We start from the raw sequence: 17296 nt of genomic DNA on the forward strand, positions 1-17296 counted from the left end.
TTACGGGTTTGTAGTAGATGCGTAGCGGTGGGAAAACTCACTGTTGAGCGCGAAACTATACGAATGTGGTAGTACGGTGGGAATGCATGGTTCAAATGACCAATCAGGGATATGGAGTGATTATAACTGAACAACTAGTTGCAATCAGCGGGCAAGGAGGTGAAGGGGCACCGCAGTTGATTAAACCATAGAACAGGGAACCGTGTCCGGCGAGTAGTACCAGGGGATCTTTTGACAGCAGTTGTTAGGCCAGTAAAAAGGTACTTGCGCAATAACCACCGAGCTGGAGGGGGAGTAAGCGGCAGGAAGAGTATAAATCGGATAGTGAGTACACAAGGGAGACGGAGAGGGCGTGGGAGAGGGCATCATGGGAGGCAGTGAGTGCAATGGGCAGCTACTGGGTTAAGAAGCAGGGTGAACTTGTACAGTTGCCAAGAGGCAAACTTTTTAAAGCTTTAATAATCTCGTTAAAATGCAAGCGTATTGTTTTTTTTCTTTGCAGCACAGAATACAAAATTATTTTAGACGGTCAAAAGGAAAAGTTTGACAGTTTATGGAAATTAATAGGAAAACGAGAGCAAAATGAATGTCGAGGGCCTAATAAGCAAGTTTGAGTTGCTGTAGGTGCTACCTATGGGAGGAACTGTGGTAATAGTTGTTCCGAAAGCTATCTGTGGACTCTACTGTCTCGACGATGGGTCCAGTTGCGGCCCCAATCGTCGAGGCACGAGCACCACAAGCACTTTATTTACTTTTTACAACTATCGAACTACACAGGGACCGCGCATGCGCAGACAATGATGCGGGTCTACGACTGAGAAGGAGGTGGGAGTGAGACACTTGGACTCCGGGATCCTACACCCGTCAGTTCACGCAGCGGGAGCACAACAGCTCCCCTCCAGCACGAGGAAGACTAAGTGGATATGAGGAATAAGTAAGACGCAGGGAGAAGAGGAAGATGAGGTTCAGCAAGTCCAGTGCACACATTTACCCCATAAACCGGGTTCCAGCGGTTGTCAGAGTCGATGTCGTGGAATTCCCGATGCATGGCTCCCGGAGGCTGTGGGCCGGGGAAGGAGGGCACGGCGGGCGTGCAGAGTATTTATTTTAGGTAGCCAATCGGATCATTCCCGGCGGCGCGCTGGAGGGCCGAGCGCAACCAGCCTCGCGCTACAGCTTCTGTCACTGGCCCTCAGCAGTCGACGCATGCGCGGTGACGTAATGCTTCCGTCCCAGAAGATACTTCGGCGGGTACCAAGGGAGGAAAGTACCTTGCGAGTGACGTAAACAAAGGGGAGGGGTCACTGTTCAAAATGTCATGTAAACCTAAAACGTGTAGGGTGCTACCTAGGGTTGTAAAGGATTTCTGCTATATTAAGAGCATTTTCGGGTACATGTGAACATTACGAGAGAAAAAAATAAAATGCCATCTTTTTGTGCATGTGGTGAGATGAAAAAATAAAGAGTACAGTAGGCAAGATCTCATCTTAATTAAATAAATCTGATCCTTCTTAATCTGGACTTTTGTCAACTGTTTTGCAGCGTGAAACCTATGTTTACTTCAGGTCGCTGACATTTGTTTGCGCTCCATTTAAGGTTTTGCGGTGAGAACAAAGCAAGGGCAGTTAATGCTGTAATCCGTCCCTATTCACGCAGGTCACTGTGGGGGAAAGGTAGCCCCCGAGTTAATCGTCCCACCTGCAGTCGGAAGAACACTATTGTTTCTTTTCAAGTGCTGATTGCAATGAGTTAATAATTCAAGCAAGGGTTGTGACTTCACTCGGTTTTTGGGAGGCGTGTTATGTTTTTGGGAGTATGGGGGTGGAGAAAGTGCTGCTCGGGCATGCTTGAAAGTGAAAGTGATCGCGATCAAGCACGGCGAGCGAAGCGATCGAAAGACAGATGGCGGCTGCGCGCGTGGACGCATGCGTGCACGCAAGCTTTAGGCCACCAAAAGCCTGTGGCAGCACTTTGAAAACCCACACACTAAATTTCTCACAGAGCAGCGCATGCGCTGGTTCAGCGAGACCTAAAAAGCACAAAAAGATAAGGAAATCTAGAAAAAAAAGAAAACAACTTCGTATCACAAGAAACAAGAAAGTGAGAGATGGGCAATAACAACAAAAAAGCAGAAAGAAAAAAATACTAAGAGCAAAATATGTTGTGGTGGGTTATATTTAGACAAAGATGGGACAGGAACCTTACTTCAGAAATACATTGCGCTGTAATGACCTTTGTACTCCCACATGGTAGCATACTATATAGTGCTCGAAGTGGGTGGCATCGGAAGGGCACAGCGTGCACCTACTTTTTAAATTTAATACAGTTGGCTCCCCTACTTCTTCATTTTAAAAGTGCGACCCAGGATGGCAGGAATGGTCCGAACTTAAAAATTATAATGTGATCATCCAGCCCTGTGTGGTGCATATTGAGGAAGGTCTTTGCAGTGCCCACGATCTCCTCCCCCATCCCCTCTGTATCTGGGGCAGGGGCCTGCAAAGCAACACGGAAGGGCCCGTCAATCTTAGGTTAGCACGCAAAAACGGCTACCTAAGATGGCCCTGCTGCTGCTATGATTTACACCTCTTTTAGTGAGGATGCTACCTGCCTGCCCCCACTGTGACCAATATAATGGTGACTTCAAGATGCATTGGTGTCCCCGCCCTTGATCTCATCTGCCCTTTATTTTCGGGCTCTCCCAGACCAATGACGCCACCAGGAAAGGAAGAGGACTCCAGCGTTGGAATTCATGGCAGACTGTGCTCAAACCTGGGCGCTTTTTTAAAAAATAACTGTGGAAAACATTTAATGTCTTATCGGCTGTTTTCCTTATTTTATCAAATGTATATTCCTGCTCTGTGTTCAGGGATGTGGTCTTTTTAAAACATATGCTTACCTTTTTTTAAGGATGTAACATAAAAGCAGCCGGAGGTTTCCAGTTCTGATAGACCCGAGCCTCTTGTGGACCCCATCAAGGGTCGGACTGTGAAAACAAACAGACCCAGGCACCAAGGCCAGGCTGGCATAGTGGGCATTGGGAGGCTGGTTTTGTTACTGGGGGCTGCAAAACCATCCCCCCCCCCCCTAACAAATCCAGCAGGACTGTCCAGCAAAAAAAGATTCACTTCTCTCTCTCAAAAACGCAGTTCCTTGTAAACCCAGCAGTTCTCCTGCAACAATAACATAGTCAAGATTGAGCTCTCTGGTGGTTTAATTTCCTGTTGGAGAGAGATCGGAGTTTTGCCTATTGGCAGTTTTGACTCCTCTATCGTAGCGAAGAGGGTTAATATGCCTTCTGCAAAGAAATTCTACCATACAGATCACAGAACTGTATTTAATGTCCATAGCTCAGTGGGTTACTGCTTTTGTCACAGAGATCATTTAGTTACTTGCAGTGCATAACAAACAATCGTAATGAATCTAGCACCTTGAGCTATGACCTGCCATCAAAGTGCTGCATGCAAACTGAATGGTGCAGGTTCGGAAGTTATGTCCCCACCCCCCTTTCGTAATCCTAATACTGCTAAAATGGGTTTGTTTTGGTAGAAACACGTTCTTATTAGTAAAACCAACCACTGTGTTACATTTTGAATCCTAATGGCTTATGATTCACTTATAAGCGTATGTGGGACACACTGATTGAAAACGTATCCCACATTGTCAATATATTTTAATGTCAATAACTCATATATTAAACCTCAGATAAGCCTGTGTATCCATTGGTTGCATTAAATAACGTTATAAGCTGTAACTGGTCAGTAAAATGCGGAACATGCAAAATAATTGGTATGCTTTGCTCTTTCCAGCCACACCACTGACCCAATCGTCGGGTTATTCCCGCCCTGATGCTCAGCCCACAGTTCCCCTACTCCCCCCCCCCCCCCCCCCTCCCCACTTCGACCACTGGTGCTATGCATCTTTTTACTTCATTTGTTGGTTTAACGAAACCAGCCAGTTAGCAGTTACATAAAGAATCATTTAAAGAACCGACAAGGCGAGTAACAGGCCTTTGTCCCCGCCTCAATACTTCGGGTGTTCCCCGGCCGGCCATACCTGACAGGGTCTCTCCATCGCTTCACCCAGGTGCAGCAGTTCGCCATCAGGCTGAACATCCCTCCTCCGCCCGGCACGTCGCGGGCCCGGTAAAACTGCGGCTGCCGATCCCCGGGAGAAAAGCAGGCTTCTTGTTGTCACTGGCAATGGGAAAGGAAACAAAGTCAGCACACAGGCTGTAACCAAAACACAGTCACCTCGGGCACGGCTCTCGAGACCGCATCAAGAATGTAAACACAGGACAAGGCGATGCATCCGCATCTCATGGTAAACTTGAAAGGTGAGGGAGAAACGCGGGGCTCTTCATTTGTCAGGAGTGAACAGGTCTCCGCGTTGTGCTTTTCTAACCGCATTCGGATATTTGCAGTCCCTCATCTGTAACTGAATGCAGGACTAGTAACACCGGAATAATCCCAACTGTACTTCCACTCACATTGCCCCTAGTCGCTGGGAGTGTCATAGTCTTAAAGCCGCACACACCCCCTTGTTAAAATAACACGATAAAGTGGATTCCATATTTCGCAGCTTTCCATTGTCAACCGATCGTGACCAAACCTGTAATGGCCTCGTCTGCTCGGAGACCCACACAACGTAGATATCTTAGGCGACGCAATACCCTACGGCAGAGGTATTCAATCTGTGGGGCGCGACCCCCAGGGGGCCGGGGAGGCATGGAAATGGGGTCGCGCACTTCATTTGCTAAAATAAAACGGCCCAGACAGTTAGCTAAAATGCTTTCCTGTGCTGGGAAATCGAGACCAGGCAGACCGCTAAACATGCATTTCTACTAGTGTGTTGCTGGCCTGAAAGAAATGCAAATGTGCACAATGAGTTAATCTGTAAATGTAAAGAATTTGCAGATTAACTCGTTGTGCACATTTGCATTTCTTTCAGGCCAGCAGCACACTGGCAGAAAGGTGTTTTTAGCTGTCTGCCTGGCTTGATTTATCAGGGCCAGAGAACCCTGTTGCAGTTAATTGATCAAATCACTTGAAGCTTTTTGAGTGGTAGAGCTGTGAAGTACTTGTGTTTAATTGTCTTTGTATTTACATAGTGCTTACTATCCCTGAGAATCTGTTGGAGGGACAGTTATGTAAAAAAAAAAATTGCATTACTTAGGGTTTGGATATTACTAAAATCGATGGGCGTTATTTACAAAGAAATGGTGTGGTTCAGCTCTGCAGGTATTAATGCTGCGCTACCCTACGCCAATTCAAAAGAGCAGGAATGGACTGTATTTATAAGATACAGTGCACCCCTGTCCTTTCTGCCGGCGCACAATTTGGTGCCTAGCGCCAATGCAGGCACCTTTGAACCATGGTACAAGGGCGTCTGCATTGTTGGCAGGATTGTTTTTGTGCAAGAAGGCACGCCTTCCTGCGCAAAAACAACCCAAGGATGTTTTTTCCTATTTCTATGAGTGCTACACAAAGAAAGAGGAAACCGTTGAGGTGAAATAAAGATATTTCTCCCTGTTACGCATCCCCTGGGGCAGCTAACAGTATTCTTAGGTTTACAGATCCTTGTAAATCTGGGAATGTGTCAAAATCCAAAGTAAAACCCCCGCAATGCCCATGGAACACCCCCCCCCCCGATGCAGTGTAAGGCAACGCATCGACTTGTGCTGCGTTGCCGTACCCCATGTCTACGAGGCCATGAAATGCCACGCAAAGTGACTTTGCGTGGCCTCATAGATTTGGGTCTGCACTCTGCGCAACCAGAGCATCATTAAAAAAAGACGCCCCGGCAGGGCAAGGTGCTTATAAATAAGTCCCTATATTTTGGAAGCAGCCCATATATTTTGGAAGCATCATTTTATAGTAAAACATTTTGCGCATTTTGTAGCGGTCTATCTTGTATTGTGCGTAATGGAATAATAAACTAAAGACTTACATATTGACAGTGCTTTCTGTCCTGGGCTGTGACCTCATTGCACTAAAAATACACAGGTCACACTATTCCCCACTGCACCAACCACGATTTAATTCTGTGGCTCTCTGGTTTCACACAGACTTCTGCAGTGCATCAACTAATAGAGGTTTTGTAATTTATTATAGTACATTTCCCACTGAGTGACAACTTTTTAAAATGTATTTATTATTAATTGAAGCTGCCCGTTATTTTATATTCAGCTACCTGACGGTGAAAGACCTAAAAAACGTACGTATGCTTTAATTATGATGAATGATGTTCAGCTACGTCCGTGGCATGCAGTTGTAAATGCCAACAGTCAGCATCCCATGAAATATAGTATGGTTCTCATCTAATGCCATGCAATAACGTTTCAGCCCATGCATTACAATTGTTATACCAAGGGCCACTGGAGTGATGGGATTGTGCAGCCGCAGCGATTTTGGCATAATTATACATTTGCCACATAATCCATCATCTGCCGCATAATCTGCTGATTTTAGCAAAACAAAATGATTTACTCAAAAGATTCATTCACATGTTACTAAAAAGCCTGTAGAAGGCCTTTTGTGAAGCTGTACTGGTCATCTTTTGGTTTCTTATTGCAATATTTGGGTGTTAAACTGGTACTTATGAGTAGCAACGACAGATTAACCGTTTCTCTAGAGAACATTTATGGTTGTCAATGATAAGAAGTACCAGGTTCTAGAAATTTTTGTCGGGAGGGGGTCCTTACGCCTAAAACATTTTGATGAGGGGTCTTGGCATTAAAAAGTTTGAAGACCACTGCCCTACGGTATCGTGCCACTCTACACGAATGATGCCATTTCCGTTTATGATATGCGTGCAGAAAAAAAACACACCCCTCTCTAATTATTCTATTATCTGACTTTTCTCTAGGCGCACCTTATGGCTTGCTTTTTCTGAAAAAGCAGCCAGTCGCTCTCATATGGCAGTTTTCAAAAGTCAGTTACTATCCTTCAAAGTGACTCCAGTACATTCGGATACATGTACTCTCCCAATTTTTAATATTTCCACCATCAATTGTAAACATTAACCTGGAGTAATTTACGGAAACGTTTTTTCAGCGCTCCAGTTGGGACACCATGCTGTTTTATAATCAAATAAGCAAATAGTAATAGTATTTGTTTCAAATACCTGAAAACGTTTTCCCTTACTGGGTGCTTGGGGACAGTTTTATTCTTTCGTGAACACATCATACTCCTCTGGGGAACAACGGACCAAAGGCTTCAACTGCAGAAAGACGTGTGCTACGGGTGGGATTTTAGCCTTTTAAACCGCAGCATTTACTGTCAGCGGTGGCAAAATAAGTCATATGTGTTTTTTCCACTGGCCTAACTAACAAAGTCAGTTAAACTTTGAGGAAATTTCCGGGATTTCCATTATACTAGGCTTTAAGTGGGATGAAGAAACAGGGGGGCGGGGGTCTCTCTCAAAGGGGCGTGACCGAGGTCATTAACCCCTTCCCCGCTCATGACGGAACCGTTCCGTCATGAGCCACGGTTGGCGTGTGCTCATGACGGAACGGTTCCGTCATGACAATCCTGTTGGCGGCCGCTCCGCCTGCGCGGCGCTGTTTCCCCGCCTGTGCGGGGCGACAACGCAAATGGGCGGAGTCATGACGGAACCGTTCCGTCATGAGCACAGCTCAACTGTGGCTCATGACGGAGCGGCTCCGTCATGAGCACAGGCCCACCGCGCTGCCCCCCTGCCCCCCCCAGCGCTGCAGCGGAATGTCCGCAGCAGCGAAGGGGTTAAGGGCGTGGCTTACAAACAAACTAAAAATCTGTGCTTAGCATAATGTGCAACCCGACTGGTATTTTGCTATTTCGGTCATTGCATCCAGATAGATGACGTAACAAGTAACATTCTACCTACAACAAGCCAGAACTACTGGCATGGTCAATCGTTGCTAGTTGCATAATATAAATAAGCAATAACTATGGCTTTGTTATATATACTATTGATTATTTATTTGATATATACTATTGAAACAGCTTCAGTTCTGAAATGAGACTGTGAAAGAACTAAAACAAGTTTCTATGAAGTTGCATCAAAGGCTTCGAGCAGTGAAATGCTGCAGAGTTAAAAAAAAAAATAAAATCCCACCGTGAGGGGGGTGGGGGGCGAGGGGAGCAAAAATGGACAGCCCGATACGGACCCATCTCAGCACCTGCTTTTTAGAACTGCCGGTGCAGAGCCCACTTAAAGCCGTGCTATTATGGCTCAATAATTAGATTTCACATTGCAGAACCAGAAAAGATGTACGGGTGTGTAATGTGTGCTCAATCTGTATTCATCAGCATTCAGGATGCAGGCTAGAAGCGCGAGTACTGGCCGAGAAAAGCTGGGGCACGTCCTTCTAACCCTGTGTTTCTAATCCTAGCTTGGATCAATCATTGTGAGAGATACATATTGAGCCATAATGGACAGCCTCCAGATATAATCCACCAAATTTGAAGTTCATTAGGTCTGCGGAAAAAAAACACGTGACTTGTTTTGCAACTGCTTATGGTATAGTAAAGGCAGCAGTTTAAGCGACACATCTTTAAACAACTGTGGGCAGTAAAGCAGCCAAGCCTTTTGTCTTACTGTTCCTCACAATAGTGTGATTATTTAACCTCGACAGCACAAACCGAGGGCACCATAATTATCCTACTAAATTCCACCAATATCTTTGATAGACTCGAGGCAAAGTTAAGAAAGGTTTGGCAACTGGAGAGAGAGACCAAGGCAATTGGGGAAATCGCAGATACATGTTTTGGGACACTGTTATGTTATGTTATGTTAATAGAGATTTATAAAGCGCACGGTCACCAGAAGGTTTCATGGCGCTAATTGTTGCAAAATGACGCGGCGGGTCAGCTAGTCGAGTGAAAGCGCAAACAGCCATGTTTTAAGGGCCTTTCTAAATCCCATTAAGTTTTCCTGCGCTCTGATGTCTAGGGGCAGCGAGTTCCAGAATCCAGGCGCAAGGTACGAAAACCTGCGCTACCCCTGGCGTTTGAGTTTGATGGTAGGGGTAGCAAGCAACCGGAGGTGGCCAGACCCTAAGTTGCGACGTGGGATATGTTTCACGATCAGGCCGCTGATAAATTTGGGACTTCTACAGTGCAGAGCCTTTAAGATTAACCAGCCGGTCTTAAAAGCTGCGCGTTGTGCAATTGGGAGCCAGTGTAGTTTAGCCAAAAGGGGGCTGGTGGAATGCCATTTAGGTTGCTGAAATATTAATCTAGCAGCCTGGTTCTGCACTATTTGAAGGCGTCTGAGCAAAAACATAGGCAGGCCGAGGTAAATGGCGTTGGAGAAATCGAGGCGAGACAGTACGAGGGCTATTACTGCCTGGATGAGGGCCGGGGGGCGAGTAAGTGAGCAATTTTCCTAATTTTCCTCAGTTGGAAGATACATGACGAGACTACGGTCCCCACCTGTCCTCTAAGCGAGAGGTCGGCATTTAGAGTGACTCCGAGGCTTTTTACTGAGGGAGAGGGAGTGGGGGGTGGTCCGAGATCGGATGGCCAGAAATTGGGCCCCCACATGATTGCGCTTTTTCCCAGTAGGACTAATTCGGTCTTGCCGGGGTTGAGTTTAAGGTGGTTGATATTCATCCAGCGCTGGATGTGGAGCATAGTAGCTTGGAATTCGGAAGCGGAGTTTGAGCCATCCAGTGTAAAGACCAGTTTGAGATCATAGGCATAATTGAAGGTCGTGACCTTCCTATGTTTTAAGGAGTTGATGAGGGGTTTAAGATAAAGATTGAATAAGAGAGGGGAGAGGGACGAGCCCTGGGGAACCCCACAGGAGGTGACAACACGAACGGCCTGTGTTCTGTCTTGAGAAATGATTGGATCCAGTTATATGCTGGGCCTTGTATGCCTGCTTGTTCGACACGGGAAAGTAAGATGTTGTGATCCACCGTGTCGAACACAGCCGACAGATCCAGAAGAATAAGTGCCTGATGGATACCTTTGTCAGCGTTGGCTCGCAAGGTGTCTAACACGGTGAGGATGACCGTTTCAGTAGAGTGTGCGGGGCAAAACCCGGCTTGGTTAGGTTCCAGATGGTCAGACTGTTCAATGAAGTTCGAGAGGGACCTGGCGACGTGGGCCTCAAGAATCTTTGCAAGGAACGGAAGCAAAGAGATGGGGCGATAGTTGGAATGATTCAGAGGGTCGGCCCCAGGTTTTTTTAGTAATGGGACCACTATCGCGTTCTTAAAAGCCGTGGGGATCTTAACTTGGAGGAGAGACTCATTTAGGAAGGGGAGAACGCCGTGAGGGAGGTTAGACAGGGCCTCCTTTAGAATATGTGGGGAACAGCAGTCATTGGGGGAACCGGATTTGACACGAGCCAACAGATCTAATAAGGTTTGGGGACATAAGGCAGGGAAATGATCCACGATGAAGGAGTTGGTTGTGACGAAGTCTGTGTTATCTGTGCAGCAGATGGCGGGAATGCTAGCTTTGATAGTAGATATTTTGTCCAAAAAATAGGTATTGAGGGAGTTACAGAACTCCTGAGTAGGCGGCTGATTGGGGTGGGTTCTGTCTGTGTTGCAAAGGTCGTTGATTATATTAAAAATTTCTTTAGATTTGTTTTGGGCATTGAGTATTCTGGCAGAGAAAAATGCAGCTTTGGCTTCATGTATAGCCTTTTTATAATAATTTCGGGCTAGGGAGAACAGAAATTTGTCCTCCGTGGTATAGTTTAGTCTCCATTTTCTTTCTTTTTGCCGTAGCTCGAGTTTGTGTTTTTTTAGCTCTGCGGAGAACCACTTATGTGCGTCAGTGTGGCGAGACAGTGTGAATTTGGTGAGAGGGGCATGAGCATCACAGGCCTTTAATAGCCAGTCTGAGATCGCGGTGTTCATGGAGTTAAGGTCTGAGTTAAAGGGGGGTATAGACCTTGCTAAGGAGTTAGTGAAGCCTGATTTATCAACAGAACTCCATTTCCTAGACATGCCTCCGCCTATTAAGGGAGTCTTAGTTTTAGTGATGGTAGTGATCGTGAAATTAATTAGGTAATGGTCAGACCATATACAGGGTGAAACAGTAAGCTCCGACAGGGTAAGATTAGAAGACCAGATTTGGTCCAAAGTGTGTCCTTTAGCATGGTGGGAGAGGAAACGTGTTGAGTAAAATTCAGGTTAGCGAGAAATTCCGTGAGTTCCGCAGCATGTGGCCCGGCCCGGGCGTCATTGAACCAATAGTTCAGGTCGCCTATGAGCAAGATGCTGGCATAATTAGTAAACAAGTTAGCCATTTGTTCGCTAAGGGCAGATGGAAAAGTGGGCATGGCATGGGGGGTCGGTACAATAACACAAAGATGATGGAGCCGGTCACGGCGTCTAATTTAATAACTAAGTTCTCCACCTCAGGGAGGACCAGAGGGGTAAGAGCATTGAAGACATAATCCTTGTGGATAATGGCGGCGACTCCACCACCATTTTTGCCCTGAGGTCGGTTTGCCGCTAATATGTAGTATTCCGAGGGGAGTGCTGCTAAAATGTCGGGTGCGGAATCCTGGGTGAGCCAGGTCTCAGTAATCAAAAGAATATCTGGTTTCTCCAGACTGAGTAGCAAAAAGATATCAAGTTGGTGTTTGACCAGCGAGCGGGTGTTAAGGTATAGTATACATAGAGCGGCCAGCGTTGGGGTTTTGGGAGTAATGGTAATAGGGTGATGAGGACCTGGGGTAAGGGGAATGTCTTGGTGAAGAGGTTCGGAGTATATACTGTATTCCCTGAGACGGTTATAAATGGACAGGTTGAGGGGTGAGCTGTGGGTGGCTAGCGAGCGCAGCATTTTGGAGGAATAAATAATAATATGTGCATGGTTTACGGTCCCCGGTCCCGGCTGGGCGCGGACGGGCGCAGACGGGCTTGCCTTTGGCACGCCTTCGGCGCGCACCCGCGCTGCCGAGGACATAAGTAGCTAAGCCCGCCCTCTTTCTCCTCCTTCTTGCGGCCAATAGGCTGGGGGCCTGGGGAGGGGAGTGTCAGGAAGACAAACGACGAGTGAATGAGTTTAGGCAATGCCGTGAGTTAAAAGCAAATACAATCAGGCTTTTTAGGTAAGTTTTACAAGTATTTAAAACACATCAGAGCAACAGAGCATAGCGCAATACGAGCGGCTATCCGCGCGGTAGTTTAGGCAACAATTCCCCGCTCACCGAGCTGCCGCGGAGATAAGTAGATAAGCTCCGCCCTCTTTCTCCTCCTCCTTGCGGCCGATAGGCTGGGGGCCTGGGGAGGGGAGTGTCAGGAAGACAAACGACGAGTGAATGAGTTTAGGCAATGCCGTGAGTTAAAAGCAAATACAATCAGGCTTTTTAGGTAAGTTTTACAAGTATTTAAAACACATCAGAGCAACAGAGCATAGCGCAATACGAGCGGCTACCCGCGCGGCGTGTTTAGGCAACAAATCACTATATGAACACTATATGAAGAATGCTGAGAATAGGGCATTGTACTGCTCGATCTTTCCGGCCTTATTGTGTTGTAGAGCGATTGATGTGACTTCAGTCTCTTTCCATTCAAGTCTAGGGGTTAGAGTAGTGTATAGAGTCTAGTTATTAGGCACTTCGACGTGATCCTGTGTTCTGTATAATAGACTGAAGTCAAGGGTGAAATGTACTGCTATTGATGTGACTTCAGTCTCTTTCCATTCAAGTCTAGGGGTTAGAGTAGTGTATAGAGCCTAGTTATTAGGCACTTCGACATGATCCTGTGTTCTTCCCCATAGATCAGGGTTTGCATACATATCCTAGGGGATAGATTCGTTAGCATTAGGGGTAATCTGTTCTGTAGTGAGGGTATTTCATGGAGCCGTGCTGAATTCAGGCCTGGTAGGCCTTAAACGGGAGAGATATTATTCTTCCACCGATGTTAGTTCTATTTAATGAATGTATAATAGACTGAAGTCAAGGGTGAAATGTATTGCTCGATTTCCCCGGCCTTTCTGTGTTAAAAGGGGCCTAATGTGACTTCAGTCTCTTTCCATTCAAGTCTAAGGGTTAGAGTAGTGTATAGAGCCTATTTATTAGGCACTTCGACATGATCCTGTGTTCTTCCCCATAGATCAGGGTTTGCATACATATCCTAGGGGATAGATTCGTTAGCATTAGGGGTAATCTGTTCTGTAGTGAGGGTATTTCATGGAGCCGTGCTGAATTCAGGCCTGGTAGGCCTTAAACGGGAGAGACTCCATCTTTCCTCCTGCTCTGGCAGCTTGGGAAGCTTCTAGGTCATAGGCAGTGTTTTAGTTAGGAGGTGTTATTCGCTTGGAGAGAACCGGTTCAGGCCGGCCCTTATCGAAGGATTGTATTTTTCTTCATGCCGAAGACACTACATCAGGCCGGCCGGCTGGGAACGTGTCCTTGGCACGGGGAGGTACAGGAATTTGGTGGGCGGCAGGTTACGTGCTGGTATTTTCCATGAGAAAATGCACATCTATATTAGTGAAAGTCTGAGGCAGACACTGGCACTTGCTTTTAGTCCATGGGCGGCACCTGGCCGTTAGCAGTAAAGCTACTATTTATTCCAGGGAAGACAGATGATAAACTTGAAGGTGGAGAAAAACCGAGAGACAGATATTCTTCTAACACAGCAGCCAAAGAGAAGAGAGTAGCCAATGAGGAAGAGGTCCCAGTGACTCGGAGAAAAGAGAAGGGAGTAGATCTGTGACTGCAGAGGTGTGACTTCCAGGCGAAGCCGAGGCGCAGACGGGAAGGGAACCTGGATGGCCATTGAGTGCAGGCTACATACGACCAAGGTGATGTCGACCCCTTTTTATTAGAGTGTACAACTTAATCTTTCACTTTCCTTGCAGGTTATATGTGATGTATTCTGTGAGCGTGTATGTAGTAACTAAATAAAGTATTCAGTTTGTAGTGAGTCAACATGTGCTGTGTGTTCTTGTATAAGAGGGTAGCCTATTCTTCTAGTCAGCTGTTACTTGACATGAACAGATGTTAATCCTGATCAGGTAAGTGGTAACTGAGTGAGGGAGAAAGGAGCCCCTCGAACTGGAGAACAGGTTGTGCTCAACTAGCAGTCTTTGTGTGATCTGATGTTATAGTGAACCAACATGTGCTCTTGCATGAGAGGGTAGCCTATTCTTCTAGTCAGCTGTTACTTGACATGAACAGATGCTAATCCTGATCAGGTAAGTGGTAACTGAATGAGGGAGGAAGGAGCCCCTCGAACTGAAGAACAGGTTGTGCTCAACTAGTGGTCTTTGTGTGATCTGATACATGGTAACCCTGATTCCCCTGTCGTGTATTATGGTAATAATAGGATGAGCTCGTGCTAAGGCTGCCGTCTGGGCAGGAAGTCCTGGGTCTGTTTGAGACCGCGAGGCTAAGGCTGCCGTCTGGGCAGGAAGTCCTGGGTCTGTCTGAGACCGCGAGGCTGAGGCTGCCGTCTGGGTAGGAAGTCCTGGGTCTGTCTGAGACCGCGAGGCTGAGGCTGCCGTCTGGGTAGGAAGTCCTGGGTCTGTCTGAGACCGCGAGGCTGAGGCTGCCGTCTGGGTAGGAAGTCCTGGGTCTGTTTGAGACCGTGAGGCTGAGGCTGCCGTCTAGGTAGGAAGTCCTGGGTCTGTTTGAGACCGCGAGGCTGAGGCTGCCATCTGGGTAGGAAGTCCTGGGTCTGTTTGAGACCGCGAGGCTGAGGCTGCCGTCTGGGTAGGAAGTCCTGGGTCTGTTTGAGACCGCGAGGCTGAGGCTGCCGTCTGGGCAGGAAGTCCTGGGTCTGTTTGAGACCGCGAGGCTGGGGCTGCCGTCTGGGTAGGAAGTCCTGGGTCTGTTTGAGACCGCGAGGCTGAGGCTGCCGACTGGGTAGGAAGTCCTGGGTCTGTTTGAGACCGCGAGGCTTTGGCTGCCGTCTGGGTAGGAAGTCCTGGGTCTGTTTGAGACCGCGAGGCTGGGGCTACCGTCTGGGCAGGAAGTCCTGGGTCTGTCTGAGACCGCGAGGCTGCTATATATATATATATATATATATCCATATAATAGGAATTCCCTGTCCTTAGGTGGTACATGTATATATGTGGTTACTTATTGTAAATAGGCCCTAGGGAGGGGGTAACGTTCTGACTGGGTTAGAAAGGCTCTGTTGAGCAGGTTCTATCTGATCCGACAACCCAAGCAGAACAGGCATGCAGTAGAGTTACGTTTCAGAGAGTGCAATCATATATTTGGCAAGCCAAGTGAGAAATCTAAAATGTCCTGTCAAATAAATAGACAGGTAAAAAGTGGAAAACATCGTGCCAGAAGCTAATACATATGACTCCTAAAGGGCCATACAATGTTCTCAAAATAAAAGACGGTAAAGGAAGACGTGTTTTTGTATACTACATAACTTGTTTTGTAGACTTCTTGACTTGATTATCGAACTGCACAAAATGTTCAATTTAGTTCTCCAGGTAAATATAACCATGTTTTGCTTCTTTGGGTCCACAGGTCATGAACTCTAAGGCCTTCAGAGGTAGAGTCTAGGCACACACGCACATTGGCCAATATTGTCACGAGATAGAATATTGACTTTAAGGTATTCAATAAATACTGTACAGTCTAAACCTATAAACAATGCATTGAATTGAGGACTCATTTGAATTCCATTTTGTACATTTCTCAATTATCGTATGAAATTTGAGGAAGAGCATGAAAACACATCTCAGTGGTGCCAGGTGTAATAGGATTGCTCAGCTAATTAAAACTAAAGCTCCTAGGGCAGAGTGCATGATATTTAAAAAGTAGGACATGTGGCTTTAGGTTTTCCATGTCCTGGCAAAGAAAATCTTCTGATGCTGTGTTTTTTCACTGCTGTAAGGCCTACTTCTCCCTTGGACTAATACTGGGTTGCCTTATTACATTTAATAAGTGCTAACTTTAGTTTAGGAGCAGGTAGAAAAATATTTCCTGGTCTCTCTTGAAAGTTAATTTAAAATTCTCTTTAATGGTAAAGTCAGATTTTAAGATGCAATTACAAAAGTAAAAGTTTTAGAAAGTTGGCATTTTGTGTGCAAATCCACTGTGCCTTTCTACCAGTATGCTGCCAGACAGTAAGACAAGGGAGACCCAAGTGTGGACAGGATTGGCCATGCTGCCATGGTGGTTGAGAGCCCTGTACCCAGCTCCACTAACACTTCAAAGGGCTTCACCCACAGCACGCACAAAGAAACCTGGCACCCGACCTGGCCTTGCTATTGTCACTCTAGACAATTTGGAGCCAAGCTCAGGACGGAGGAAGGGGACACAAACCTACAGGCCAGCAGAAAAGTTTTAAGGCAAAGGCAAAGTGGGCTCTGGCCCAAGGCCCCAGCTTTTCAACCCCCCCCACGCCCCTCCCCCACGAAAGTGCCAACTCTGTTCTGCAGAGTCTTTGCCCTGAAGAGCTTGATTACATTTTTAAAGAGATTTTGTTAAATACGGTTTCCCTTTAATTTATTTTTAATGTGAGTGATGTGTGAAAGTTCATTACAGACATTTTGCGTTTGTTTCAGGCAACATTAATAACGTTTTGTAGATGAAAACAGGACCTCACATATGAAAAAGTGGGAGAGTGCCAGAGATTATTTGTAGCTGCTACTGTGTTACAATATTGAAAACACGTCGCTATCCCTGAATATTAGATGTAACAACTTGAGAATTTGGACAAGCGCACCTGTGGCCAAAGACGGCAGGAAGGAGCTGAAACTTTATCATAAATTCAAAACTGTTACTGAACAGAAGCCTCCAACCTAAGTTCGGCCAGGGCCCAAAAATCCTTAAGATGTCCCTGCAGGCTAGCCCTTGGGATAAAAGGTGCAACTCTCAGACCCGAAATCAGATCACTTCTGTACCTGTGGAAGATTTAGAAGAAGGACTGCTCTGCTGCTGGAAGGACAGCTCTGCTGACTGAAGGAGGACGTCTGGATCAGCTCCCTTGAGCCCAGGATCATCCGAGTGACTCTAAATGGCTAGTTGGGGACATTCAGGGAGCCATGTGTCAAGGGGACTCACTGTCCCACACTGCTGTGGAACAACAGGGATCCCTACCCCTACCAATAGTAACCATCAACTCAATCACAGTGGCCCCAACTTGTCCATCGGGCCCCAAGAAGGAACCCAACGTCATCAGAACCAGGGGAGGAGGGGGTTCGGGGGGTGGGATGGCCTTTGGTATTAACTGTACAAACAGATATTTGTTCACCTCTGGCTGTCAGGAAGCCAATTAAAGTGCCAAATCCAACAGGCCCCAGCCTTGTAACCCACAGTCCCCCACTAATAAAGGAGACTGAAGCAGAAAGGGAATTAATCGAACCCCTGAAAACAC

The 17296-nt window shown here is 46.6% G+C and overlaps 1 protein-coding gene across 7 annotated transcripts in view; it reads right to left on the reverse strand.

Annotated features, from left to right (window-relative positions):
- The window catches only part of ARL13B (ARF like GTPase 13B), a 672441-nt gene that overhangs the window by 449210 nt on the left and 205935 nt on the right, over positions 1-17296 (reverse strand). For all 7 annotated transcript variants that reach the window (XM_085622339.1, XM_085622338.1, XM_085622344.1 and 4 more), the window contains one exon: positions 4054-4193. In XM_085622339.1, coding sequence (XP_085478465.1) covers positions 4054-4112 — 59 coding nt within the window. In that variant the 5' untranslated portion in view covers positions 4113-4193. The remainder of the gene's footprint in view (positions 1-4053; positions 4194-17296) is intronic.

The sequence above is a fragment of the Triturus cristatus genome, chromosome 8 (assembly GCF_964204655.1).
Source record: "Triturus cristatus chromosome 8, aTriCri1.1, whole genome shotgun sequence".
Taxonomy (NCBI): Eukaryota; Metazoa; Chordata; class Amphibia; order Caudata; family Salamandridae; genus Triturus; species Triturus cristatus.